Genomic DNA, 27,476 nt, shown 5'->3' on the forward strand with positions numbered 1-27,476 from the left:
TCCCTTTTGATGTGAGCATACAAATGAATTTTTAGAGATAATTATTTTACATCTCTTTAACCTGAAATAACTTTAGAACTTGGTAGTCCTCATCGTCCTACTTACAAATGTACATCAGGGGGGAAAACGGTTTATCTCAGTTTCTCTAGAAAAATCGCACTACCTATCCCCCCAGGCTGACTCCAGAAGATGCAGCGATCTTCTGGATCAGAGGTAGACTACTCACATTAACCATATGAGACTTAGTGTGTACCAGCCACTATTCTAGGTGTTTTTTCTTTTTTCTTTTTTCTTTTCATGAACACTGGCCAGTGGATTTAGAACACAGTGCTTTCCAACTCTTTTCATGGCAGGCATATGTATTGCATAATAATATTTATAAGGGACACTGGGATAATGGGCTCAGGAGTTTGGCTGCCCAGGGGCTGAGGGGTTCTGGGTGACAGTACATGGGTGCTCTCTTCACTGTGCGTCATGCACACTGTGCTGAGAAGCTGTGTGATGGGGTATTGCAGACTTTATCTAGTCCTGATTTCTGCTGGTAGCTTTGCTTCCTGGATCGTAGGATGGCATTAAATATTTCTCTAATCATCAGTGTTCTGTTTCGTGGTCTACGGAAGGGCACTCTTACTCCCCAGCTGCTCCCCTTCCGGCGGTTAAGAGCCACTTGGAGAAAGTTCACACACGTGTGTTTGACAAGTTTCCAATCACTCTCACCCTTCTGAGCCTCTCTGGCTTGACTGGTCTCTGCTGCTTCCAAGTCTCTGTCTTTGAAACTCAGCTAGAAGTCCCGTAGGGAGGTCAGTTTTACAAGTGCACTCAAGAGGAAGGGCCTGTATAAGAGGTGAAGAGAGAGGAGTGCATTCCACAAGGTCTTTGCTGAAGGGATGCCTTGGGTCTCTTCTCTCGATGCTCCTTCTCCACCAAATAACTTTCTGTGAACATTTAATGCGGAGCTCGATGCCCTCGGGACTCCAAGGGGAAGCGAGGGTGCTGTATGTTCTTTGCACATGGCTGAAAAGATCCTGGTTGGGATCCTGGCTTAGCTTGCTTCTAAATGCCAGGGTTGCAGTCGACTCTGCTCTTCCCTCTCACACCTTATTCCTTTCCCCTACTCTCAGACAGACTTAAATATACAAGTTTAAAAATACTTTAAGTAAATATAAAACTTTCCTCTTACTTGCATTTAAATAAGGTATATTTCCTTCACTCCTTCTATGCTTTTGAACTGTGATGTGCTGGTGGAAGAAAAAACAAGAAGGACTGAATCCTGGAATTCATGAGTTCCAGGTTTCAGTCCCGGAACTGCCACTTACCCTCCTAAGTGGGCAAGTTTATTTCATTTCTACGCCTTTGTGATAAGAGGGGACTGAAGATACCTGTCCCAGTCCCCTCTCAGAGCTGATTCTGAAAAATCAAAGGGAATCTAATGTATGAAAATAATTATGTAAGCTCCAAAAGCAATTTGTTACTGTATTAAAAGTGGCAGCAAGTCCTTGTAAGAATTTAAATACTGAGCATTGGTGAGTATGGGTCTGGTGATGACAAAATTGACCCGCCCTCTCCCTCTGTATTCCCTCCCTCACCCTGCAGAGTAACCTGATACACTACCTGGGCCTGAGCCATCACCTGCTCGCACTGAATTTTATCATCGGTTCTTTTGGCAAGAAAAGTGCATGGTCATCTGCTCAGGTGAACGTGACCGACACTGACTTTGACGGCGTGGAAGTCAGAGTGTTTGAAGGCCCTACAAAGCCAGGAGAGCCACTGAAACGCAGCGTTGTTTATATCCACGGGGGAGGCTGGGCCTTGGCAAGCGCAAGTATGTCCTGGTCCTCTTAAGTTTCTTTGGGGTTGTGGTTGGCCCTGGGAGAGAGGTGTGTGTGTAATTGACTTTGACTTTCTTATTGGGTAAAGAGAGGGGGACCATTTCATTTGGTCCCTGTGGGCAGTCCCAGTTGCCCCTATTATCCCAGCAGAAGTATTAGTGGTGTGTCCTTTTCATGCTCGAAAGTGTCCTGGTTTCGATGATTATACCCTACCTCAGTGATGGCGAACCTATGACACGTGTGTCAGAGGTGACACGCGAACTCATTTTTTTGGTTGATTTTTCTTTGTTAAATGGCATTTAAATATATAAAATAAATATCAAAAATATAAGTCTTTGTTTTACAGTGGTTGCAAATATCAAAAAATTTCTATATGTGACACGGCACCAGAGTTAAGTTAGGGTTTTTCAAAATGCCGACACGCCGAGCTCAAAAGGCTCGCCATCACTGCCCTACATAAAGGTTTTTGCCTATTTGCTTATTTGTTTGTTAATTAAGGTAGACTGTTTTGAAAATATTTCCTGGGACCTAAATCATAGACTAACTTATATACAAAGTGCTGGCAATAGCGTTCTGTACCCAAATAAGGTGGGGTTTCATTGTGTTTTGAGGACCCCCTTTCTATGAAATAGAACAGGTGTTCCCGAATGCACATGTTAACTCATCTACATTTCATCTGCTTATGAAACCAAGGGTGGAAATACAAAAGTGTGCCACCGTGCAAAGGAAGTGCTCTTACGGAGTTCAAGAATGTTCTCTTTAGGGTAGAATTTCTTTCATGAGCAGAACGGGATCAAAATGGCACGCTGCCAGGTGGAGCAGCGGGCAGAATGCAGACCGGAGAGGAAATGAGGGCCTTATCGCCACCTGCGATTTTCATGGAGCTACTTCCTCATCTTCCACCCAGAGCTTTGGCATCTGGTTCTCGTTTGCTTGCTTGTTTTGTTTTAATAACGTATTTTTTTTTTATGAGGGAAAGGCCAAAAGTATAGCTCTTTATAGTAATCCCATTTCATTTAATTCCATATTCATATTTCTTTAATCGTTGATTTGTTGACGTTTTCAAGAGATGTTTACTGAGCAGGTGGGTTTGCCTAGGACTGAGAGGTTTCCTGAAGGGCAGGGCTTCTGGTACAAAAACTCTAAAACAGTTGCATGCAAACCTGTACCTGTGCTCACTCTACTATGTGCTAGGTGATGGGATATAAAAATTAATAAAACAGAATCTTTTTCCTAGAAAAGAATGAGTCTGTACCATGGGACACTTGCCAGGTGAGACATTACACTGGAGGCCGGGAATGGTGTAGATTATAAGAGCCAACCTGGCCTTTTCCGTATTAATTTTGACTGATCACTACTGTCAGAGGAAGCATCAGGCTGAGGGAGGTGTGTGGATGGTTATGTTGTTATTAAACTTCTAATTCTAAGACTGCCTTGGAAAGCCTATGGATAAGGTGATATTTTGGCTTTTTGTTGACACAATCTGCTCTTAATATATTGGGAGAACAGTTAAGGGATTGATTTTTTGCGTAATAAAATTGCTGCTGTCATGGCAAATCTTTGGATTCTCTTTCTAAGAATTGCTAAGAGTTCTTAAAATTTTAGTTTGTTATGTGTTGATTTAAACAAAATACCACATTCTTTAAATTGGTGATTTTCCTGAATTACGTAAAATGCGGGTGTTAAAAAGAGAAAATTTTTATGGTTCTCAGGAGAAAACTGCTTATTGGCTGTGATTTTTGGAAAGACATACATTTGAAGAGCTGCAAAATGAATTTGGTGCATTTCATAGAGTCCATTATGAAACAAATGTGTAGTTAGTTAAAAGCACATTCAAAGGCAATCTGATATAGATTTCCTGTTATTATATAGCAACTGCATTTTATCAGAAACTGATTTAAATTCTGCATTTGTATACGCAGCTGTATTAAGGAGATCTATGGCCACATTTGCTTTTTATTGTTAATAATTTAAGTCCAAGTCTAAAAGGAATTCACAATTAGCAGAATTTAAGAATAGACAGTATTAAATAACTTGTTTAATAGTGATTGCTCCTTTGTTTCCTTTAGAAATCAGATATTATGATGAACTGTGTACAGCAATGGCTGAGGAGTTGAATGCTGTCATTGTCTCCATTGAGTAAGTAATTAATACTAGTCATAGAAAAAAATTTTAAGAAAGGATCCTAGATAATTGTGCAGTTACTTTAATTTACAAGCGATAAAATAAAGTCTAAAAATAAAGGCCCAGAGAGGTGAGGTGACTTTCCCAAGGTTACACAAAATGATTTCAGATATAACTTAGAATTTCTCTCTTTATAATGCCTCAACTTATTTTTTATTTTATTTTAGTTTTGTAACTTCTGGAAAATGAATTAATTGAAATTTAGTGATATATACAGTCAGTTATCTATAGCATATAAGCTTGATTACTGCTTTTTTATTTTTATTTTTTTATTGATTTCAGAGAGGAAGCGAGAGGGAGAGAGAGAGATAGAAACATCAATGATGAGAGAGAATCATTGATTGGCTGCCTCCTGCACACCCTACACTGGGGATCGAGCCTGCAACCTGGACATGTGCACTGACTGGGAATAGAACCGTGACCTCCTGGTTCATAGGTCAACCATTGAGCCATGCTGGTTGGGCTGATTACTGCTTTTTTAAAAACTAAAAACCAATCAGCATTTTGAGAAAATCTGTCCTGCAACCATGAGTTGTAAAAGTGATTCTCCCAGACTCAGGTTCTGTAAGTCAGACCTTGTGAACAGTGATGAGTGCAATGAATCTTCGTCGATGTAGTTATTATTGTCATTATTAGTAGTGATATTAGTATCGATCTTTTGAGTTGCTCTTACCAGTTATACATTAGCCATCTTTCTGGGAAACTAAGCAGAATGTGAGTGTTTATACCAGATGTGGGGATAGTGATAATACAAAACCATGGTACCTGTTCCGTGGCGGACCTGGTGCAGGTGCTGTTGCACACCTGTCTCTCCTCCTTGCCATCTTTTTCTCACGTCATCCTTTCAGCTAGGCCTTCCCTGACTCCCCTATTTAAAATTGCAACCCTTCATTTATATAGATTTCTAGTAAATGTGGGCTCATCTATAGTAATAGAAGAAAGAACAGTGGTGGCTTGGGGACAGATTGGGGAAGTGCGTGGTGGAAGGGATAGATTACAAAGGGGCAGGAGGAAACTTTGAAGGGTGATGGCTATGTTTATTATCTTCATTGTGGTGGTGGTTTCCAGGGTGTATACATACGTAAAAATCTATCAAATTGTCCATTTTAAATGTGTGTACTTTATTTTATGTCAACTATACCCCCAAAGAGCCATAAAAACACTTAAAAATGTAAACTGATAGTAAGTAAAAATATTAATAAATAATGAAAATTTCAGATGCAGACACAACTCTACCTACCAGTTCTTCCCCCTCCATTCACAGATAGAACCGCATTCCAAAAAAAAAATTACAACCCACTTTTCCTCTGCTTTATTTTTCTCCAAAACTGTCATCAACATCTGACAGATCATAAACTTATTAGGTAGTCATTGTACTGAATGGAAACGGACAATGTACGTTTCATTAAGGCAGAGATTTGGGAGATTTTTTGCCTCTTTTGTTCATTGCCTGGAAACATTCTTGGCAGATAGTGGGCATTCAATAAATATTTGTGGGATGAATGAATAGACTCTTGCTTAATCCTCATATAAGTCATCCAAGTATTTTGATATTTTCCTCACAGATGAAGAAATTGATGCCTGAGAAGTTAAGTAACCTGCGGGAGGTCCCACAGCTCGCTAGTCACAGGGCTGGAGTGGGGAACTGAGCCAGTCCAAACCGTTCCGAGGCCCGGCAGCAAGCCAGTCCTGGAGGAAGCTGGTGATGCCCAGTAACAGTGTGACAGTGTTACGGCACCATCAGCCACTCTGCATGCACTGAGCTTACCCAGCTCCCCTAGTCCTTCTACCTCTTTCTGCCAGCAGATTTCCCTCCTTGCCCCCAACCCAGATCTGAGACCTCAGAGAATCCTTTCTTCTGCAGCCCGTGGAAGGGCTGGTCTCCCGAGTCCTGTGGGCAGCCCTGACCCTGTGCGCAGAAGCCGTGGAGCCACCTGGAGCGGTGCTGTGGCTGCTTCCTCAGCAGAGTGGCCTCTCAGGGAGGCCTCCCAGGTCACTCCAGGGACCTCGGGGAAGTGTGGTAATGCAGGAACCTTCACTTAAGTGATGATGTCATCTGGCCCGGGCAGCAGGCCAGAGGAAACCAGGGCTGTGTAAGCCGCTGAGCCCCAGTATGGAGCAAGGTCCCACAGCTCGGTGCTGGGGAACCAGCCTCGGAGCCCCTTCCGCGGTTTCCTGTGTAGCCCCAGCTCCTCAAAGGCCTGGGGGAAGGAGGAAAGTTGGCCCTGCTTTCCTTGACACCATGAGGATTCTCCACCCAGGCCTCACCCTCCAGGGCTTCTATATAAGCAGTTGGCAGCATGCCTGCGTTCTTCCGACACGCCCTTCCCCACCTGTCAGCATCTGGTTTAGGTAAAACAGGTGTTCTCAGGCGTATCATCAAACACACAAGGATGGATGAGATGTTTTTGAAGAATTTTTTTTTTTTTTTAAGAACTAAAACATGGAGGGACCACTTCCATTTTTTACTTTCCGTAGGGCCTAATGTAGTTCCATAAGTTTTTTCAGCTGGGAGGCATCGCAGCTGTGGGCCATTATCGTTACTCACAACTGCGTGACCTCAGGCAAGTCATTTAACCTCACGTGCAAAGTGGGGTTAGGATTCTTTTGTGTGTGTCGCAAATGTGAGCTGCTGGGACAGAAATCATGCCTTCTTTCCTTTGGGTCCCCATCACCCAGCACAAGGCTTAGCACATGTATGTGAGGCAAATATACTTTGAGTTGAGTTGTCAGGAGAATCAGTTCGGACAATTGAGATAGAAGGGCTTCAGATACCCAAAGGTGCTAGAGACAGTCTGGAGCAGTGGTTCTCAACCTTCTGGCCCTTTAAATACAGTTCCTCATGTTGTGACCCAACCAGAAAATTATTTTCGTTGCTACTTCATAACTGTAATGTTGCTACTGTTATGAATCGTAATGTAAATATCTGATATGCAGGATGGTCTTAGGCAACCCCTGTGAAAGGGTTGTTCGACCGCCAAAGGGGTCGCGACCCACAGGTTGAGAACCGCTGGTCTGGAAGCTTAGTGCTGTAGCCCACAGAATGGAAAGGCCCAACTGACAAATTTATTTACCAACACGTGTTTGGAGCTCTCAGCACTTTCCTTCGCAGAAATGATGAGCTAAGATGCTTAGGCTCCAGGCCGACCAGCCCACAAAGAGCTGCAAAACCTACGCTCTGGTTGAGGGATAGCCAATATCATATGATCATGATGTTTCTCTTGGAAAGTATCATCTGACTTGAAAACATATTTCCTCTCACTGCTATATCTTTCCTCTTTCTTTTATCCCGTATATATCTATTGAATCCGTATTATGTGCCAGTTACTAGGTTAAATTCTGGTGGCATACAATGTGAGTAAGACAGCCATCATTTCTGCCCTCATGAATCTAGGGGAGAAAATAAAATCTAGGTGAGAAAATAAACCTTGAACAAGTCATGCTAAGTGTGATAAGTGATGTGAAGTAGAAGGTAGGTAGTAATGGAGGAATCTAATAGGTAAGATCTTACCCCAGTTTGCAGGGTCAGAAAAGGTGTCATAAGTCATCTTGGAATCGAGGTCCTATGGACAAGTAGAACCTAGTTAGACAAAGTGAGTTGGCCCTGGAGGTCCAAAGTGGTGTCATGAGAGGGCTTGGGAGGAAGGGGAGGAGGCAGAGGGCACTTAGGGAATAAAACATGAGAGAAGACAGATAGAGGGACTCATACTTCTGACGATGACTAAGGAAAAGAATTAATGGTGGGTGATCCTGAGAGTCTTGGGGAAGACGTGGGCCCCGGCTTTCCGGGAATCCCACCTTCCCCAGCAGGAATGCTGTCTGGAGATAGCTGCTCCCTTATCTTCGAGGCCCACGGGAGTGGTGGTGGGTCACAGCTTCCTTCACCCGGGGTGAGGCCTGGGGGAAGGTTTGCTCTGAGGAAGCTGGTAGGCAAGGGTTGGGGGCCGCGCTGACCATGGGATCCCCTCACATGAGGAGAGCAGCAGGAGTTGGAACTGCTCAGTTCATGTTGCTGGCACTGGCTCAAGGTTCTGGGGACTGAGCCAGCAAGAGAGATGTAGATAAAGGCCTCAAGGTATAAAAACAGGCTGTGCCTTCTATTCAGTAGCTTCCACAACACTCCACTATTTTACATATCCATTGCCCAATACGTGTTCGTTAAGTAAATGAAACAGTTTATCTTTTAAACTTATAATACCAAGGATACATGGATGTAGCCTCACTTATCTGATCTAGGAAGGTCCTATTTTATATTCATAAACTTATTTTCACAACATTCACTGCAGTTTACCTAGAATATGGTATCTTTCTTAAGAAATGGTATCTATTTACCTGTAGTTTATATAATCAGACACAATACCAGAACCATGAAAAATGAGGGAAAAGGAAGATTTAATTTCTTTTTTTTTTAAAGATAAAATGTAAGCTAACACAGTTAGCATATTGTTAAATTCTATTTAATGCATTTTATTTAATCCTATGAGTTCTGTTAAGTTCTGGAAAGCACTTATGTTGCTTTCTTGGATGAGGAAAACAGTTTCAAGTTGTGTTTTGCTTTCAATGAAATCTTTACTACACTCGTAAACTCCCCTCTGTATATGACGATTTCTTCCCATTCCGTCAGATGTCAGGTGGCAGTAACAGAACCATAAAAAAAAAAAAAAAAAAAAAACAAGGGAAAAGGTTTATTGGAAGAAATAGGTCCTTTTAGTCTCTTCACTATCATTAACTTGGTGAATCTCCTTTTTAGACATTTCACTAAAGCCTTTGGCTTGGTTTTCTACTATCAAAAATCCACCGGTTTCTCTTTTGTGGTTTTGTGGGGTTTTTTTAGAATTTCTGGGGGAGGGGAGGGGGGGAGACTGGCGCTTTACAAAAAGCCTGCGCTGCGGCTACAGAACACCTGGGACTGCAAACCACAGGGAGGCTGAGAGCCTGGTTAACCCACGCCTGAACCCTAGAGCTATGTTTAGCTTCTGAAATGACAGAGAAAGGAGGCCAGAAGGACCGGGCACCAAACCTGCTCAGACTTCCGTAGCCACCTGGGGGCGTGCTCTGGCTGCCTGTTTACCTTTGAGGGGAAAGGGGAGGTTTGCATCTGAATGGGAGGAGGCAGTTAGATAAAGGCGGAGAGTCTGGGGAGCTCCCTGCTGTGTAGGGAGATAGGACTCCAGAAGTCTTGGTTGGTGAAAGGGGCATCAGAGAATCCCATCCTGGGCATGGATCGGAGTTCTGGTGCTGCATTCTGACGGGTCAGTTCTTGTGGATGCGATTCTTACCCAGTCAGCCGAGCCTTTGCTAACCTCAGCTCTCCTTTTGCCGAAGGATCACAAATACATCAAAGCTCTATCCAGGGGCCAGTTTTGAGAGGAGAACCAGAAAGGAGGACCCTTCCCCATTCTTCATGCACTAACCACATTTTAAGAATGAAAAGATAAATGATCAAGTATTCCCAGTGCTCCCACATGTGCAATGTTAGTGTAGGTTCTTTTAATGCAGTGGTTTTCAACCTTCCTAATGCCGTGACCCTTTAATACAGTTCCTCATGTTGTGGTGACCCCCAACCATAAAATTATTTTCGTTGCTACTTCATAACTGTAATTTTGCTACTGTTATGAATTGTAATGTAAATATATCTGATATGCAGGATGTATTTTCATTGTTACAAATTGAACATAATTAAAGCATAGTGATTAATCACAAAAACAATATGTAATTATATATGTGTTTTCCGATGGTTTTAGGCGACCCCTGTGAAAGGGTTGTTCGACCCCCAAAGGGGTCGCGACCCACAGGTTGAGAACCGCTGTTTTAATGGAAAGGAAGCTTTTCTCTGTTAGGAGAATGGACTTCCTCTGGAGATGTCTCTCACAGAGAGCACAATACGGATGCAATTATTGATCTGTTGAAGAGACCTTCTCTATGAATGAGAACAGTAACCTTTTTAAAATATATATTTTTATTGATTTCAGAGAGGAAGGGAGAAAGAGAGAGAGATAGAAACCTTAATGATGAGAGAATCATCTATAGGCTGCCTCCCGCACACCTCCCCCTACTGGGGATGGAGCCTGAAACCCAGGCGTGTGCCCTGACTAGAAATTGAACCGTGAACGCTTGGTTTATAGGTCGACGCTCAATCACTGAGCCACACCGTTCGGGCGAATAGTAACCTTTTTGTATTCACAAGATGAATCTATTGAGCTCCTCCTGGGAGACAGTGAAAAGGAGGAAAAAAAGAAAAAAAAAAGGAGTGAGATTTTTATCTCACACCTGCCGGATCTCATAGGTGTATGATTTCATTCTGGAATGTCAGGCGCACCTTTCACCTAACTGGCAGTCCACGAAGAGCACTTGGTGTCCTTGTCTGCAGTGGAAGGTTGTACACAGTGTTTCCAGGTGGGGCTATTGGAGGGAGAACGAGTTACAGTGTCACTAGAACAATAGTGACATTCAGGGCTTCAACTTCCACAGGCCTGTAGCCACTTACATTTCCCTTCAACCACGGGAACTACTGGGCTTGAGTGCAGCACCGGCCTCTGACTTAAGGAGCAACCTGTCAGTCTTTCTGAGCACTAGCCCATCTCCCTGCCCCTTAATAAAGTGGGTGCTGCCCGCTTCAGGTGGGTATCCATCCAGCGCTTGAGTACGTTATCCTGACTTTACATCTGCTTCCAGAGATGTCTGCCTTACCACCTATCCTCGGGGAGACCTGTAGGGCTTCCAGGAAGGAGGGAGTTGCTTTTGGCTGGGCTCTCGAAAGGTTTCACAGATTAAGTGGCATTATTTGAAATGAGACTTAAAGGATCGGAACATTTGATGAGGCGTTGCTGGGTGGGGGAGGGGAGGGCATCGGGGATGGAGAGAGGGATCAATGCATTAGGACCTGGCTCAGAGAAGACTCTCCATGTGGCTGGACTCGGTGGTAGTTCTGAACCTTGGCTGCACATTAGAATTGCCTGGGGGAATTTTTCTTCAAATATAGCTATGCTGGGCTCTACTCCAGATCAGATGAATTGGGATGCTTTGTAGAGGGGCTCAGTGTTTTTGCAAAGCCCCCAGGGTTGTCCCACGGTGCATACGGAGTTTGAAACTGAGCTATGCATAGGATGCAGCAAGCGGAGTCCTTGGAGATGTACCAGACGGGTAGGTGGGTTAGGAAGACTCTCTGTTTTTATGTTGTTAAAGCCATATGGCTTATTACTTTTCTCACCACAGAGAGTGTTATATGTAAAAGAAGCAAATCTTTAAAATTGTATTGGGAGGAAAGAAAAGTATGTTACTAAAGACTGTCAACAGAAGAAACATCCAAACCTGCAGAGAATTTTTATAAGCGTTTATCTGAGCCAAAACTGATGGCAGTTGCCAGGAAGCAAGATGTCTGATGCTCCAGAGCAGTGGTTCTCAACCTTCCTGATGCCGCAACCCTTTCCTCATGTTGTGGTGACCCCCAGCCATAAAATTATTTTCGTTGCTACTTCATAACTGTAATTTTGCTACTGTTATGAATCGTAATGTGAATATCTGATATGCAGGATGTATTTTCATTGTTACAAATTGAACATAATTAAAGCATAGTGATTAATCACAAAAACAATATGTAGTTATATATGTGTTTTCCGATGGTCTTAGGCGACCCCTATGAAAGGGTCGTTCAACCCCCAAAGGGGTCGCGACCCACAGGTTGAGAACTGCTGCTCCAGAGTGTTAGTTTGCAGTTTTGTTTATGCATTTGGAATTCAGGAGGAAATATAAGAAAGATGACAGGAAGGTGGGAGAAAGCAAGGCCTGGTTAGATTACAGGGTAGTTAACAAGATTATGTGCTGTCTTGAGGGTGGTTACACCTTCCAGGGGTCTCTTCTGGCATCTCAAAGGTGTGTTAACCTAGATCAGGGGTGGGCAAACTTTTTGACTCGAGGGCCACAGTGGGTTCTTAAACTGGACATCCGGAACAAAAGCATGGATGGAGTGTTTGTGTGAACTAATATAAATTCAAAGTAAACATCATTACATAAAAGGGTACGGTCTTTTTTTATTTTTAGTTTTATTCATTTCAAACGGGCCGGATCCAGCCCGCGGCTGACCTAGATGCACAAGAACAATGGACTGGGCTGGCTTAAAAACTAAAGAAGTTATATGTCTGAGGCATCACTACCCACCACGCCTTGCCCAGTTAGGGATTTATGATCCTATATAATAAAAGTGTTGTATGCAAATTGTTCCCTCAACTGGGAGTTCATCTGGGAGTTTGACCAGGGGGCGAGGCTGGCCGGGGGGACAGGAATGAGGCCCTGGGTGGCACCGGTGGTGGCAGGCAGCCGGAGGAAGGGAGGGAGTATCTGGCCAGCAGCCGCTAGGGACCCTACCAGTGCACAAATTTCGTGCACTGGGCGTCTAGTTATTATAACACCCCCTTTTCATCCACAAGATGTACCTTGTGCCCAGACACTGTGCTTGGTGGTTTGTTTTGAGAATATTGCAAAACCATTAAAATCATGAGAGAGGTTCTAGGGTTTCAGAAATCTACACTTTAAAAATATATATATATATTGATTTCAGAGAGGAAGGGAGAGGAGGAGAGAGATAGAAACATCAATGATGAGAGAGAATCATTGATCGGTTGCCTCCTGCATGTCCCATTCTGGGGTGGTCCAGTCTGCAACCGGGGCACGTGCCCTGACTGGGAATCGAACTGTGACCTTGTGGTTCATAGGTCGACATTCAACCACTGAGCCATGCCAACGAGGCAGAAATCTACACTTTTGAGAACTTACTGCTTTGGTAGGTAATGAGAGCACACATGCACATTAGTAAAAGCCTGTGAGTGTTGAAGAAAATATATTTTAGAAGGGGAAATACGACACACATGGGTTTTAAAATCTGTGAATTCACATCACAGCTTGGCCTCCTACTAGCTGTTGTAGACAAGTGACACATCCTCCTTGAGCCTCCCATGTTCATCCTTAAACCCACAGGTTTGCTCTGAGATTCGAGTGAAACCCATCTGCAGAGCACTAGGTGAGGTGCTCGCCTAGCAGGAACATGACTGTTATAGAGTGCACACCTTGATTAACTTGACTAAACCTCATCCCTGAGTGTACAGTAAATTTAGTTCTGGTGGGAGGCGTGCACAGTAGTAGATAGGCAAACGCTGGCATTGCAGAGTCATCCATCCCTGCAGTGAGTTGGGGAAATTGAGACTCTGTTTGCTAGAATTCATTAGGCGCTTTTAGTCAAGATCTATAATTTTTAAATTAAAAAAAAAAAGGCAGAATCCTCTCAGTACTTTGCAGGGACATGGCTTTGAACCCAAACAGGCAATACACATATTTACACATGCTTTCTTTGGCTCCACCACTCATAAATTTCCTCCTGATTCTCAGTTTCCTGTGCCTGGATACAACAGAACTTTTGTTATGCTCCTCTGGTCCATTTCAAGCTCCTTTGAAGGCTCATCTTACACGAGGTGACCTCAGCGATATCTAGTTTCACTGTAGTCCCCAGTCTGTGCAAAGAGTGTCCCTTCTTATTGAATCAAATTAGAGAATGTTTCCAGCTTGAGCAAAGGTAAAGGGAGGGGTGGGGAGGTAGGTTTTTATGGGCGCCGGGAAGACTTTTTATCATAACCTATTTAAACATGTTTAATCTGAACCAGTTACTAACTGGCTGATAAGATTTGAGGTAATAGCATTTTTTTGTGTTTGTTTTAGCTTTCCCATTTTCTCTTTATTCAAAATCACTAGGACCTTTTGTGAAACAACATCTGAAAATTGAATTTATGTTTGTGTGTTAGTAGAATATGTTCTGACATCCTGGGCCGTCAGGAAAATAGTTTATCGTGATATATGGAATCTTCCTGAGACCAAGTAGCCTTTATTTTCACAACTTGAGTCATAAAGTCCATTTGTATTTATTTCACTGAAAGAATTAAGAATTCTGCTGTAATACTGGAGTTAAAATATTGAGATCTCTTCCCAGAACCCTGTGAGCTGTCTCCACCTAGTGGAGAAAACAGTGTCATTATACTTCTTTCACCAATTATTACCAATGGAATGTTACAGCAGTAGCTTTAAGACTAATGAAAATCAACTGGAGAAAAAACACCATTTTGGATATTACTTAATCACCACAGATATAAACAGTAAGAAATAAATCAGAAAACTTAATTTATCTCTTATAAGGCAGTCACCAAGGGAATTTCTTATTGCACTTAGAGTTGTTTAATGTAGTCATTCCTGAATGACCAGATCTACATTTCTGTTTGTCAAAGTATTTCACAAATATTTGTCCATTTGACCATCTACACAGTGAAGATCTTTGGCTATTTAACTAAATGTGAAGATATTTAGTTAAATAATTGGATTTTATATGGGAGATAAATGGCCTTATGTAGAGTAGCTTAGGAAAAATTAGTTTCTGAAAATAAGAATGCTAGTTTGAAATGGAAATCAAAAGACCCGAGCTCTTAACTATTAGATTTTATTTTTAAAAAGTTTATCTTTATTGTTAAAAGTATTACAGATGTCCCCCTTGCTTTTGTTGTTTTACCCATTGACCTCCTCCTCCCTACACCCACTCATCCTGAGCCTTCATCACACTATTGTCTATGCCCATGGGCTATGCATATATGCATGTAATAAAGTATTAGATTTTAATGAAGTGGTTTCCAGTCTGCCTTGTTTTGATGTGTTAGACTTATTCACAAATTAAGTAACTTGTCTATGCCTCAGTGCTTTCTATTTGCAAAATGAAGGTATATTAATACTTACAAAAGATTTACTGGATGGATGATTATGTGCCTAGCACATTGATAGATACAGAAGACACAATGATGAACGAAACATAGTCCCTGATATCAGAGAACACACTCTTTAGAGGAATACATAAAGAAATCATTTCAAGATGAGTAATATACCCCAGCACATAGAAGTAATCAAGGAATAGTAGCTACCTCAGCCCCATAAGCAAGTGGAGTTAATAGTCAAGAAAGGCTGCCCAGAGGAGGCCAAACCCTAGAGTAAGGATTAAAGGATGAGTAAGAATTAATAAGCAAGGAAGGAGGGTGGAGACTGAGAGGACTCTCCAAGATGAGACTACCAAATATGGATTTGTAAGATGGCATGGGGCATTTGACAAAAACAGGGTTTTGGGGGACCCTTAAGGGAATATGAATACACAGAGTAGAAACAGAAAGGGACTCTGATCTTGCAAAGAAGGGCAGTAGGAGAAGCCCAGAGGTGTCTCCGAGGGCCTGCCCTGGGCGTGCTGGCAGTTTGGCTTCCTTTTAGCTGGTTGACAACTGGCACTTTAGTTTAAGCCTTCCAGAGAGTGAATGTGCTGCTCATAATGTCAGACTGGTACGACCTCTTTACTGGAGTATGGTTTTACTACATTTAACAAGTATATCATGAGGAATCCCATATGGACTCATTAAACATGACTGGTGAAGTGGTTAATGCTGCTGAGTCACTTTCTAAACCAGAGGTGTTGTGAATGGGATGCTGACTTCCAGAATAAAATTCCAAATCCACTGTGGTTCTATCCATAGCTGAGTAATTGACAACTGCTTTTTACTTTTGTTTCTGCATTGGTAGTGGTGGTAAGTGTTTGGATTTGGTGGTTGATAGTAAAAAAAAAAAAGAAGAAGAATTATTGATAATACAAAATCATTACATTTTCAAACTAAGTATTTGATTTGCAAGAAAATGAATGGTTTATTTTTCTTTTCAATTTCTTACCTGTTTATTTCTGGCATCAAAAGAACCAGTGTCTCCTTGAACTTCAAATGGCCTAAAAGACTCAGCCATGTCCTTAAATGAATACAACTTTTGTCTTCACAGATACAGGCTCGTTCCGAAGGTTTATTTTCCTGAGCAAATTCACGATGTTGTACGGGCCACGAAGTATTTCCTGCAGCCGGAAGTCTTACAGAAGTATTCGGTGGACCCAGGCAGAATTGGCGTTTCTGGTGACAGTGCTGGTGGGAATTTGGCCGCTGCCCTGGGCCAACAGGTAACAGACTGCTCTGAGGTGCTGGCAGGAGCAGGGGCGGGGGGCGGGGGGGGGGGGGCATGGTAACATCCAAAAGACCAACACACTCTCTACTACCCGTGGCAGAGGCTTAGCCAGGTGTGCTGGTCACCGTGTGGCCAGGTTATTCAGATGGCTGGACCTGGTGAGCTCAGAGGGCTTTCACTCTTTCTTTCTTCTTTCTTTCTTCTTTCTTTCTTTCTTTCTTTCTTTCTTTCTTTCTTTCTTTCTTTCTTTCTTTCTTTTATAAAAATGAATATTAACTATCTGCTGTCTTTTCACTCAGGGGTACCTCATAAAATCCGATATTGATTTTCATTCTCTATTGCCAACATTATTTTTTTATAATTTTTTTTATCACATCATTATGTGTTCATGACATTTTTGATAAAATATTGAAGTGAGGCCTGGCCAGTGTGGCTCAGTGGTTGAGTGTCAACCCATGCACCAGGAGGTCGCCAGTTCGATTCCTGGTCAGGGCACGTGCCCGGGTCAGAGGGTTTTCTGAAGTAAGAGGGGTCACTGAGAGACATGTCATCTCTGAGTCGTGTACTGGCCCTGAGTACAGTCAGTACGACAAGAAGCCAATTTTAGAGCCCGCCCCCTGCCTTTGCTCCTCAGAGGATGCATGGAAGTTCAGGATCTCCTGCTCCTTTTCCATGTTGGACTTCCAAAGGTAGAAAATTTTAAAATTTTTCTTAAATTCTGCTAGCCGGCATGGTTCAGTGGTTGAGCATTGATCTACGAACCAGGAGGTCACGGTTCAATTCCCAGACAGGGCACAGGCCCTGGTGCGGGCTGGATCCCCATTGTGGGGAGTGCAGGAGGCAACCGATCAATGATTCTCTCTCATCATTGATGTTTCTATCTCTCTCCCTCTGAAATCAATAAAAATATATTTTAATAAACTTAATTTTTTTTTTAATTCCAATTGCTGAGATTGTTTCCTTAGAACTTAGAGCCAAATTAAAAAGTGTCTCCCAATTTTTTTTACTATCAAAGAAAATATTAAATGGCTCTGCCACTTTAAATGTAATAATAGATCTGAGCTTTACCTGGTTACATTCTCTAAAAACAAAATTTGGGGCAGCTGTATAAACTCAACGATAAGTACATTTTCTTCCTGTTAGGGATTTGACAAGAGACAGATTCTGAGCCATCCTGCCTTAAATTACAGCAGGCTGGAGGGCAGGAGCAAGGTGTAAAGGGATCTGGTACAGAGCCTCAGGCCCACTCCAGCAGAAGACTGCTCACATTCCTGACCGGATGTTGAAACATTGAATCAGCTTCCAGGTGGTGATCTAAGATATAATGAACAGCCGATCACCAGGCACCACTGCACCCTGCTTATGCGTGAACTTTCCAGATTGGGGACCACAAGAGCACCGAGGCAGGAACTGTTTCTTCCTTAGGAACTAGCACCTCTCCTAGAACTTCCCCCTGCTCCCCCTTTCCTGCCCCCCCATCTATGTCCAGTGTAAATTCTTTCAAACAACGTATGTTTTCCTCCTGGAACCCATTGTATAAAAGAGCCCTGTCAGCCCGGCTGGTGTGGCTCAGTGGCTGAGCGTCGACCTATGAACAAGGAGGTCCAGGTTCTATTCCTGCTCAGGGCACACGCAAGGGCACATCGAGTTGAGGCTCGATCTCCAGTGTGGGGCGTGCAGAAGGCAGCCGATCAGTGGTTCTCTCTCATCATTGATGTTTCTATCTCTCTCTCCCTCTTCCTTTTTCTCTGAAATAAAAGTAAAAAAGAGCCCTGTCAGCTCCAGGACAGTGGACATGTTTGTGTTGTCCATCCAGGCCTGCAGCTGGAGTTCAGACTGCGTGTCCAGGGTCTGGCCTTTCTCTGCTAGCACACGGCTCCATAAACCTTCTCTTCCAGAAAAGTTTTTGGCTGCAAAAGGTTTTTGTTTAACGTATCAAATAACTTACAAATAGCATCTCTGTCTTCTCACCTCCAAATTCGGGGGGCTATTTTCAAGTAGCATCTGCCTTTTTATTTGTGGGGTATCTGGGTTTCCTCCCCTTTGCTGTAATTAAAAAACTTGATTCCCCACTTGGCATTGGCAGGTTTGCTATCCACGTGTCCAAACGCGGTAAGAAGTTCTGGTGCACTGGGGAGGCTTTAAAGCCAGACAGAACTGGGAGGGTATCCAGGCCCCCTCTGGCAGCTACGGGGCTCTGAGCAAGTCCTTTAATCTCTCTGAGCCTTGGGAAAATGAGGGTGGTATCGTCTGATTGCGGGGCTATTGCCAGGACTTAGAGAGCTGATGTCCTTATACAATTGTGGGCACATATTAATGGCACTATTTCCTGATCTTTTCCTCCCACTCCCGAGCAGTTACATCTTCCCCGGGGATGGGTTCTAAAGGCCGGAGTGAAACAGAATTGTACTAGTACAGCTCAAGTTACCTTGAAGATTGATTCGTTGCCCACAGTGAGCTAATCAGCTGTCTTTTAGATGTTACCTGAAAAATCAGTCATTTGAGACACTAGAATTTCATGAGGCAGTGCGTTCACATTTGGGGAGGCACTGGGCAACTGAGATTTGCTGAGGTGAGGGGGTCCTTCCCTTCCCATTTCGACCTCACTCTGGGCCACGTGCTCATGAAGCAGAATGGAGGGTGCATGGCCAGCACCATGTAAAATCTCACTCTCACCAGCGTGAAGGCTGAGTGCTCGCCGGAGGAGATAGCCTGAGGCCCTGCGGAAACACTGGATTCCTGTCATCTGCTCGTTTCCTGCCTTTCGCCTTTGGAAGAGTCCGACTTGTCTTTTCTCCCCAGGAAGCCATTGCTTTTTGGGCCTTGCAGGGAATGCAAAATGAAATAAGGTTCACACATTATCCATCCACAACACCCGGTAAGGATGTGCTGAGGGCCAGAGGATAGATACCAGTAACATGTTAATGAGGGTTTAAAGACCTAAGAGATCATGTACCTTGGCAGTTTTCATTAAAAATTATGAGTTGCTAACATTGTACCTTTGTTTTGTCAATGTCCAGCAGCTTGATCAGGTAGTGGTGGTGGCTGGTGATGAGGAACTATTTATTTTTTTTTAAACTACATTAATACCATGCTTGCTAGAAATTTAACAACTGTATCCTTTTGACTGATTCAAAGTAACACCTTTTAAAAAAATAATATATAGATATAGATATCAGAAAGGAAGAGAGAGGGAGAGAGAGAAACATCAGTGATGAGAAAGAATCATCGATCAGCTGCCTCCTTCATACCACCCCTTCCCCCCTCTCCCCCCACTGGAGATCGAGCCTTCAACCCGGGCATGTGCCCTAACCTGGAATAGAACCGTGAACTCCTGGTTCAGACATAGATTGATGCTCAACCACTGAGCTACGCTGGCCGGGACCAAGTAACACCTTTTTAAGGTGTGGTTTCTGCAGAAGGAACCATGCAAAATAAAATAATATGTTTGCTTCTCCTCCTCCAGTTTAGTCAAGATGCCAACTTGAAAAACAAGCTCAAAGTGCAAGCTTTAATTTATCCAGTCCTCCAAGCTTTGGATTTTAACACACCCTCCTATCAGCAAAATGTGAACACCCCAATCCTGCCCCGCTATGTCATGGTGAAGTACTGGGTGGATTACTTCAAAGGCAACTATGACTTTGTCCCGGCCATGATAGTGAACAATCACACTTCACTCGATGTGGAAGAGGCTGCTCCCCTCAGGGCCCGCCTCGACTGGATGTCCCTCTTGCCCGAATCCATCACCAAGAACTACCAGCCTGTTGTGCAGGCCACCGGCAACACCAGGATTGTCCGGGAGATCCCTCAGCTGCTGGATGCCCGTGCTGCCCCACTCATCGCCGACCAGGAGGTCCTGCAGCACCTCCCCAAGACCTACGTTCTGACCTGTGAGCACGATGTGCTAAGAGACGATGGGATCATGTACGCAAAGCGCCTGGAGCGTGCAGGAGTGGAGGTGACCCTCGACCACTTCGAGGATGGCTTCCACGGGTGCATGATTTTCACCAGCTGGCCCACCAACTTCTCCGTGGGCATCCGGACTAGGAATAGCTACATTAAGTGGCTGGATCAAAACCTGTGAAGGAGTAGAGTTTCTAGAATGCTTCTTGACCGCCTGCACTTGCTTTGGAAAGACGTGTACTTTTTAGTCGACTCATTTCCCCCTCTTACCTGTGAGTTGTGGAATCTCTGTCCCCTGCTTTATGTTAATTTAATTTTCAAAACTGCGTTTGACTAACGGAAGTGCAAGAACATCTAAATCTGGTTCTCCAGGTGGGCCGGTCTCTCTGTTCTTGTTTTAGCCAAACTGCTGCGAGTACCCATCACTGCGGAGAGCAGGACTAGGAGCTGAAAATAGCTGTGGGTCCTGCCTTCATCAAGAAGTTCTTTATAGAAGAAATAGGTCCACTTCTGGAGGATGCAGTCACCTTTAATGAGTTCAGGAAGTGTGGGCTCTTCTTCAGTGTGCTAGAGTTTACTTTGAGGTCAGAGCACTATTAAATGTGTGTCCTGGAAGGTCAGTGCTGGGTACCAAGTGCCCTCTGTTTTTTGTGGGTGGATGGTTTTGTTTCCTATGGGAATTTCAGCACAGGTGTTCTAGCAAGGACAAGTTTCTCAAATGACGTTCTTCCTTTAGTGTGTTAATTTTATGAGATAGCTATAAGTCCAGTTGGATTATGATGATACTTGAATGTTACTTTCTACCACTATCATTAGAAAATATAAGGCTGCATGCATTAGATGTCTATACATTGTTGGGGTTTTTTTGTTATGTCATCTCCTAGGGGGAGAACTTTTGGGACCAAATTTATTTAAATTTCGAATAAATTTTCCATTGTAGAACAAGTAAAAACAAATGAACCAACCTATTGTTTTCATAATGAATACTTTTGGCATAAATTACCAAGAGCGGTGAGTATATATTTGGTATAGTCAGAAAAAAAGGATAGGTTTAATATTAGTTAAAATTAGGAAAAACATTGTGGAGGGTCTAGTTTATTCTTGAAAACTCAACCTTTTCACTCTCATAGCTTTGAAATGGGGCTATTTTGGTATATATATAATGTATTGTTTATTTTTTTAAGTTATTTAATATTCATATATGTAGCTAGACTCAAGATTTTTCAGAATAAAGTTGATAATGAGTATTAAAAATAATATTTTTAAAAAGCTACCTGAGAATTATATCCACATGTTAATTTATGGAAAAAGGTAAAATAGCCATTCATACTACTATACATTAGGCCTAAGTATTTTGATGTTCACATGCATATACAAATTAAGATAATTAGAAACTATGACTCCACCTAGTAAAGTCATCTAAGTTGATAGTTGATAGCTTAGACACACACTGCTCATTTCTGCTGTCAATGGTCAAAGGAACACTAGCTCCTATTCTTCTGGGTGAAGAGCAGACAATGGCACCTGGTGCCTACACTCTCATCTCCTTCCATCAGGTCTGGAAGTTCCAATAACCCGAGTTTAACTTGATGTAAAGCCTTCACTGCCAGTGGGAACATCTTGGCATCACAGGGAACTCCAATTCGGATGTGAGTTGAGTACCTCTGCTCTCTTTCCTGCCACACGCACGTCTCCCCCAATCCCTGCCTCTTTCAGGGACTGCGGAGAGCAGCAGTCCAGCCAAGTAATGATACAATTTAATCGATTTATCAGGGGGGAGGAAGTAGAACCTTTTGCTCATTTGAAAGATGGGTATTTCCCACTCCTGGCAATGAAATAAATGAAAATTTGCATAGTTATTTTTTTATTTGTTGTATAAAACAAGTAAATGCAACAGTGTGTGTAAAAAAGTAGTCATACCAATTAGTGTGCTAATGTACTCAGGCAAGTCACTCACCGCCTCTGGGCCTCTTTTCTCTTTCCTCTAAAATCAGAGAATTGATTACTTGACCTATGAGGTTTCTTCCAGCTATAAATTCCAACCACTTTTGTAAGGCTGACAAACTGTGTGTATTGACCTCTTCTGCAGTGTTTTCTTGTAGGTCATTTATTCCATATACACAGACACATGCTTCATCAAAGGTATTTTTTCTTAAAAATTAGGATTTTAGTTCTTATTCTCTTACAGCCACCCTCTTTGTTTAACATTATGTTTTGTGTGTGTGTGTGTGTGTGTGTGTTTTACAACCTTTGAGGTTATCTACCTCTAATAAAGCAAAGAAAATATAATATATGCACAGAATTCCTTAAAATGGTATCTCCTCCCCCTAGGATTATAAGCCAAACCCAGTAGTAATTATAGACAGCAGATGACTCCAGATTTCTAAAGGGATCTCTCAGATGAAAAGGGCGTGAAAAAAAAGGGGGTCAAGCACTGTTTCTGATGAAATACTTGAGTTTCATTAAAGCTTTTATATGTGTGATTTGTCTAATGACTTGCACTGTGTCTCGCCTCAGACCTCGAAATTCTCCTTGTAATAATAATAGTTGTGAGTCAGGATACAGAAAACCACTAGATCCAAGAGAGGCTATAAAGCAACCAAAAATCTGAGTGCTAAGAACTCCTTTGGGAAGCCTTAGAGTTTATGTTGAAGGTATTTTGGTTTTGGGTGAGTTTATTTTCTTTTAGCTTTTGTTCTTTTTTTCTTTTTTTTAAGTTTATGCTCTGCAGATATATATATATATATATATATATATATATATATATATTTTTTTTTTTTTTTCTTCAATGCTATGGCTTTGTTTTGTTTTCCTATTTTATGAAAAAGTTGATGACCTTTTTGTAAATCATTGTTGTTTGTGAAATATGACATAAATATATGAAGAAAAAAGTCTTGAAGTACAGCAAAATATAGTGAAGTGTAAATTAGTCTTCATGTTTTATCATTGATTTGTGAAGAATTTAAGACTATTATATAATTATCTCGGTGGATAAAATATTTTATGCATGACCTTTTAGCCTTTGACTTTTTGCTTATTTCCCACTGCAAAAGGGAAAGGCAGATTTTATGAAGGATTTTAGCAGCACATCTATTTTATAAGATGAAAATCCAGTATGGAGGTAGGAAAGTGTATGTTTGTTTTGACTCATGTTTGGAAATAAAATGGCTCCATCTGGTAGTGTGCTCCTCGTCTCATTTTCTGGTTCCCAGCTCTGTCTTTCTCTCTGTATCTCAGGTTCCTAACCACAGTTCTGCCCAAATCTTCTGCCCATTGGAGTCCTCCAGCTGCCTTTCAAGAACGGTGGCTCAGTGGTCTCCTTGATGACATTCATTTTATGTCTGGATACAGTATGTGCTGCTCATATCGGGGAAGCCTGTCAAAATATAGCTTTTAAAGAAGTTATTTAGAGACCGGAGGGTGATGCCGTAAGGAGGGGAGTACTCCACCCAAGAAAGATGGCATCTGCAGTGTGGGAGAGAGACTCAGCACAGGGATCCTGGCGGCTGACCCTTCAGCTCTCTCCCCAGATCCACAAACCACAGTGTCTCCTCACAGGACTCTAGTCCACTCTGCCCTCCCTCCACCAGAGCCCAGGTTGTCTTGGAAACCTGTACAAAGGATACTTAACCCAGACTTGAGGTGTTAGAGAAGGCAACATCTCAATCCAGGGTGGGATAAACATATTTCCATCATGGCTCATTCAAAGATGAGGACCAATGATGGAAATATTACTTATCCTCCTGGTATCAAGGAAATCTCAGATAAAATATCTAAAGAGGAGATGGTGAGACGGTTAAAGATGGTTGTGAAAATGTTCGTGGATATGGACCAGGACTCTGAAGAAGAAAAGAAACTTTACTTAAACCTGACTACATCTTGCTTCAGACTTTTTCCTCAAGCATCCTGTTAAAGGTGTTCACCTACTGATAGCCTGTTGCCTTGCTGATATTTTCAGAATTTAAGCTCCCGAAGCTCCTTACACATCCCCTGATAAACGAAAAGATATATTCATGTTTATAACAAGGCAGTTGAAGAGGTTAGAGCAGGGGTCCTCAAACTTTTTAAACAGGGGGCCAGTTCACTGTCCCTTAGACCGTTGGAGGGCCGGACTATAGTTTAAAAAAAAAACACTATGAACAAATTCCTATGCACACTGCACATATCTTATTTTGAAGTAAAAAAACAAAAAGGGAACAAATACAATATTTGTATTTGCATGTGGCCCGCGGGCTGTAGTTTGAGGACCCATGGGTTAGAGGATACAAATTCAACAGGTATTTTTTTATTGAGAACATTGCTTGGGTCAAGTCATATAACATATGCCTTGAGTTGAAAGACAACAATGAAATTTTACACAATTTTACAGAACAGTATTTTCCATTACAAATAATAGCCATAATCAGAAAGTTCATATGCACATGGTAGACCTCATGAATTCTAAAATTTGTAAGGTGATAGAGCATCGCAGGAGCTTTTGCCCATAGAATTTAAACAAGCAAGCATATGATTTGGCAAAGGTGCCACTGAAGAGGACAGCTCAAGCTATTGAACCATATATTACCAATTAAAAAAAAACTTTCGTAGGGTTTTTTATTGTTGACTAAAGGCCTGGTGCATGAAATTCATGCACTTGGGGGATGGGGGGCTCAGCCTGGTCTGCACCCTATCACAGTCGGACATCCTTAGTGCTGCCACGGAGGCAGGAGAGGCTCCTGCGTTGAGTGTCTGCCCCCTGGTAGTCAGTGTGCATCATAGTGACCAGTTGTTCTGCTGTTTGGCTGATTTGCATATTAGCCTTTTATTATATAGGACTAGTGACCCGGTGCACAAAATTCGTGCACTCATGGGGGGGGGGGTCCCCCAGCCTGGCCTGTGCCCTGTCACAGTGCAGGAGCCCTGCGATCCATCGCCCCAGAGAGGTAGGCCTCCACAAGCCTCACGTCCCCGGGGCCAGTGCCAGGGGCAGGGACGTGAGCCTCATGCAAGTCCCCGACGCTGCAAGTCCCCGCCCACCCACTCAAGCTGTGCATGCAGCCTCCTGCTGATCAGTCGTTACGCATGAGGGTGTCACAACCATTTGCATATTAGCTCTTTATTATATAGATTGTATTATAGATGTCCCCCATTCTCCACCTTTACTGCCCTCCTCCCAGACCCTACCCCACTCCAGGCCTTCACCACACTATTGTCTGTGTCCATTCATATATTAACCAGTTTTTAAAAGGTTCTGATGCTTGGGAAAACATCTATCAGCAATTTGTGAGAGCATGTCTTTGACTTAATTTTGAAGCTCTATAATATTGATGTCATTTGCTGCTCTCAGTTTTATGCCAGGTTGAACTTAAAGAGCAATAATAATGAGGGACACGTGCAAGTTGTTAAGCTACTAGCAAAACTGTTTGGGTCAAAGGATTCAGAATTTGGCTTCTCCAAACAAACCACTTTGGCAGTGTTACTTGGGTAGGGTTAGTGACATTCATGTACCAATGCACCTGGAATGTGTGAAATTTGCTAGCTGCTGTCTCATGAACCATCCTGATTTAACAAAGGACTTAACAGAGTCTCCTAAATTGAGGCCACATGACCCTGAGAAAGCTATTAGGTATGATGTTATTGTGTCTGTAGTTGCAGCTGCTAAAGAAGGACATTCTGGCTAATGATCACTTACTTAATTTTGTGAGATAGAGAACTTTAGACAAACGGTAGAGAGTGTGCAGAGAAGCCGTGATGAGACTTGTCCAAATTTATAAGAAATACGCTTTACAATCAGCAGCTGGAAAAGATGCTGCAAAACAGATTTCATGGATCAAAGGCAAACTGCTACATATATATTGTCAAAATAGTATTGATGACTGATTGCTTGTTGTATGGATCTTTGCTTAATACATGGTTCCCCATAATTTGGAAACTATGGAATGGATGAAATATTTCTATTACTTGTATGCCACACTGGATTTAAATGCTGTGAAGTATGTTTCAGATGTCAAACTGTTCTTTCCACCTTTTGTAGTATTCTGGAGTTTATGAGGATTTTATGGGGGGGGAGTAACTTTTTAAATGTTAATGTATGTTAATGTATGTTAATGTAAACATTGTTTAAATGGTCACACAATAAAATATACAGCTATTTTTTCAGAAAGTAAATAAGAAAAGGTTATTTAAATATTTCCAAGAAAATTTTAATAATTCAAAGTAATTTCAACCAAATTTTAAAGCAAAAAAATTGTTTTGATAAAATGGATAAAGTGAAGATTTTCTTTTTATCCTTCCACAATTCAAGTGCTTTCTGCATTTTTCTTAATAGATATTGAGGTTTTTCCTTTGTTAAATGAACTGTTGCAAACTGCCCTAAAAGAATGAACTCTATAACACATTCCACAATTATTCTATAGAAGTCAAATTAATAGTTTGAGAATTTTTTAAAAACATATTTTTATTGATTTTAGAGAGGAAGGGAGAGGGAGAGAGAGAAAGAAACATAAGTGATGAGAGGGAATCATTGATCGGCTGCCTCTGGCATGACCCCGTGCTGGGAATAGAGCCAGTAACCCGGGCATGTGACCTGACAGAGAATCGAGTGACCACCTGGTTCATAGATCAAAGCTCAACCACTGCACCATACCAGCCTGGCGGGAGTTTGAGAAATTTTAAGTAGTGAAAGCAATTCTACTACTTGTAGAATGTTGTCTTCCCTTCTTTCTGTTTTCATTTTTTTTAATAGGAAATCAGATTATATTTTCTTTATTCTGGTTAAATTCATGAAGTAAAGAAATAATAAACACTTATTTGCTTGATCACAGATTAAAGTTATTTTAAATATTTTACTTTAAGATAAATGATTCACTAAGCTAAGTAGCACGCCCCTCCTGACTTCATTTCCACCATGCCTATAGACTGAAGTTACTGCCTTCTCGACAAAGCCAGTGCCTCAATTTGTGTCCTTAATCCAATTCATTAACATCTCATTCAAGGACTTGCTGAAGTACCTCCCCTCTCTCCTGCATCTTTAACTCTCACTCTACTCATTCCTTCTTAGCTCTATAAATATAGTCGAATCTGTCCAGAAGAAACTCCTCTTTGACCCCTTTATCTCCATTTTATTCTCCTTCCTATCCAAACACAGGTTATCTATTGCTGAGTAAACATATTTTGAAACTCCTAAGTTAAAACAATAGCCGTTTGTTACTGCATGATTCTGGGTTGACTGGGCTGAGCTTGGTGGATCATCTGCTAAATGTAGTGTTGACCTGGGGTCCAATCCTCAGTGCACGGGGCTGGAACATCCACGATGGCTCACTGTGTGGCTGGCATTTTGTGTCTGGCTGTGAGCTAAGTGACTTGGTCCTCCACCTGGCCTTTTCTCCTGAAATGGAATTCTAAAAACATGGCATCTGAATTCCAAGAGGGAACATTCTCAGTACGCAAAAGCAGGAAGTTATGTATGGTCTACGTTTCAAAATTACTCAGCATCATTTCACCATACTCTATTGGTCAAAGCAAATCACAGGACCAGCCCAGACTCAAGGAGTGGGGAAACAGTCA

At 42.2% G+C, this 27,476-nt stretch overlaps 1 protein-coding gene and 1 pseudogene across 2 annotated transcripts in view; both read left to right on the top strand.

The window, feature by feature from the left end:
• The window catches only part of NCEH1 (neutral cholesterol ester hydrolase 1), a 57,044-nt gene extending 33,933 nt beyond the window's left edge, over positions 1 to 23,111 (top strand). Inside the window, exons 1-5 of one of the 2 annotated variants that reach the window (XM_070406788.1) lie at positions 1,755 to 1,822; positions 3,067 to 3,101; positions 3,899 to 3,968; positions 15,852 to 16,023; positions 19,495 to 23,111. In XM_070406788.1, coding sequence (XP_070262889.1) covers positions 3,086 to 3,101; positions 3,899 to 3,968; positions 15,852 to 16,023; positions 19,495 to 20,112 — 876 coding nt within the window. In that variant the 5' untranslated portion in view covers positions 1,755 to 1,822; positions 3,067 to 3,085 and the 3' untranslated portion in view covers positions 20,113 to 23,111. Of the gene's footprint in view, positions 1 to 1,593; positions 1,823 to 3,066; positions 3,102 to 3,898; positions 3,969 to 15,851; positions 16,024 to 19,494 lie in introns of those variants that run through there. The other variant, XM_070406787.1, reaches the window with a different exon arrangement.
• Positions 23,112 to 23,209: 98 nt separating this feature from the next.
• LOC139004093 (sister chromatid cohesion protein PDS5 homolog B pseudogene) lies at positions 23,210 to 26,728 on the top strand (annotated as a pseudogene).
• The last annotated feature ends 748 nt before the right edge of the window (positions 26,729 to 27,476 follow it).

This window comes from Myotis yumanensis, unplaced genomic scaffold (assembly GCF_028538775.1).
Source record: "Myotis yumanensis isolate MYYU_CA2020_CCGP unplaced genomic scaffold, mMyoYum1.0.hap1 SCAF_2, whole genome shotgun sequence".
Taxonomy (NCBI): Eukaryota; Metazoa; Chordata; class Mammalia; order Chiroptera; family Vespertilionidae; genus Myotis; species Myotis yumanensis.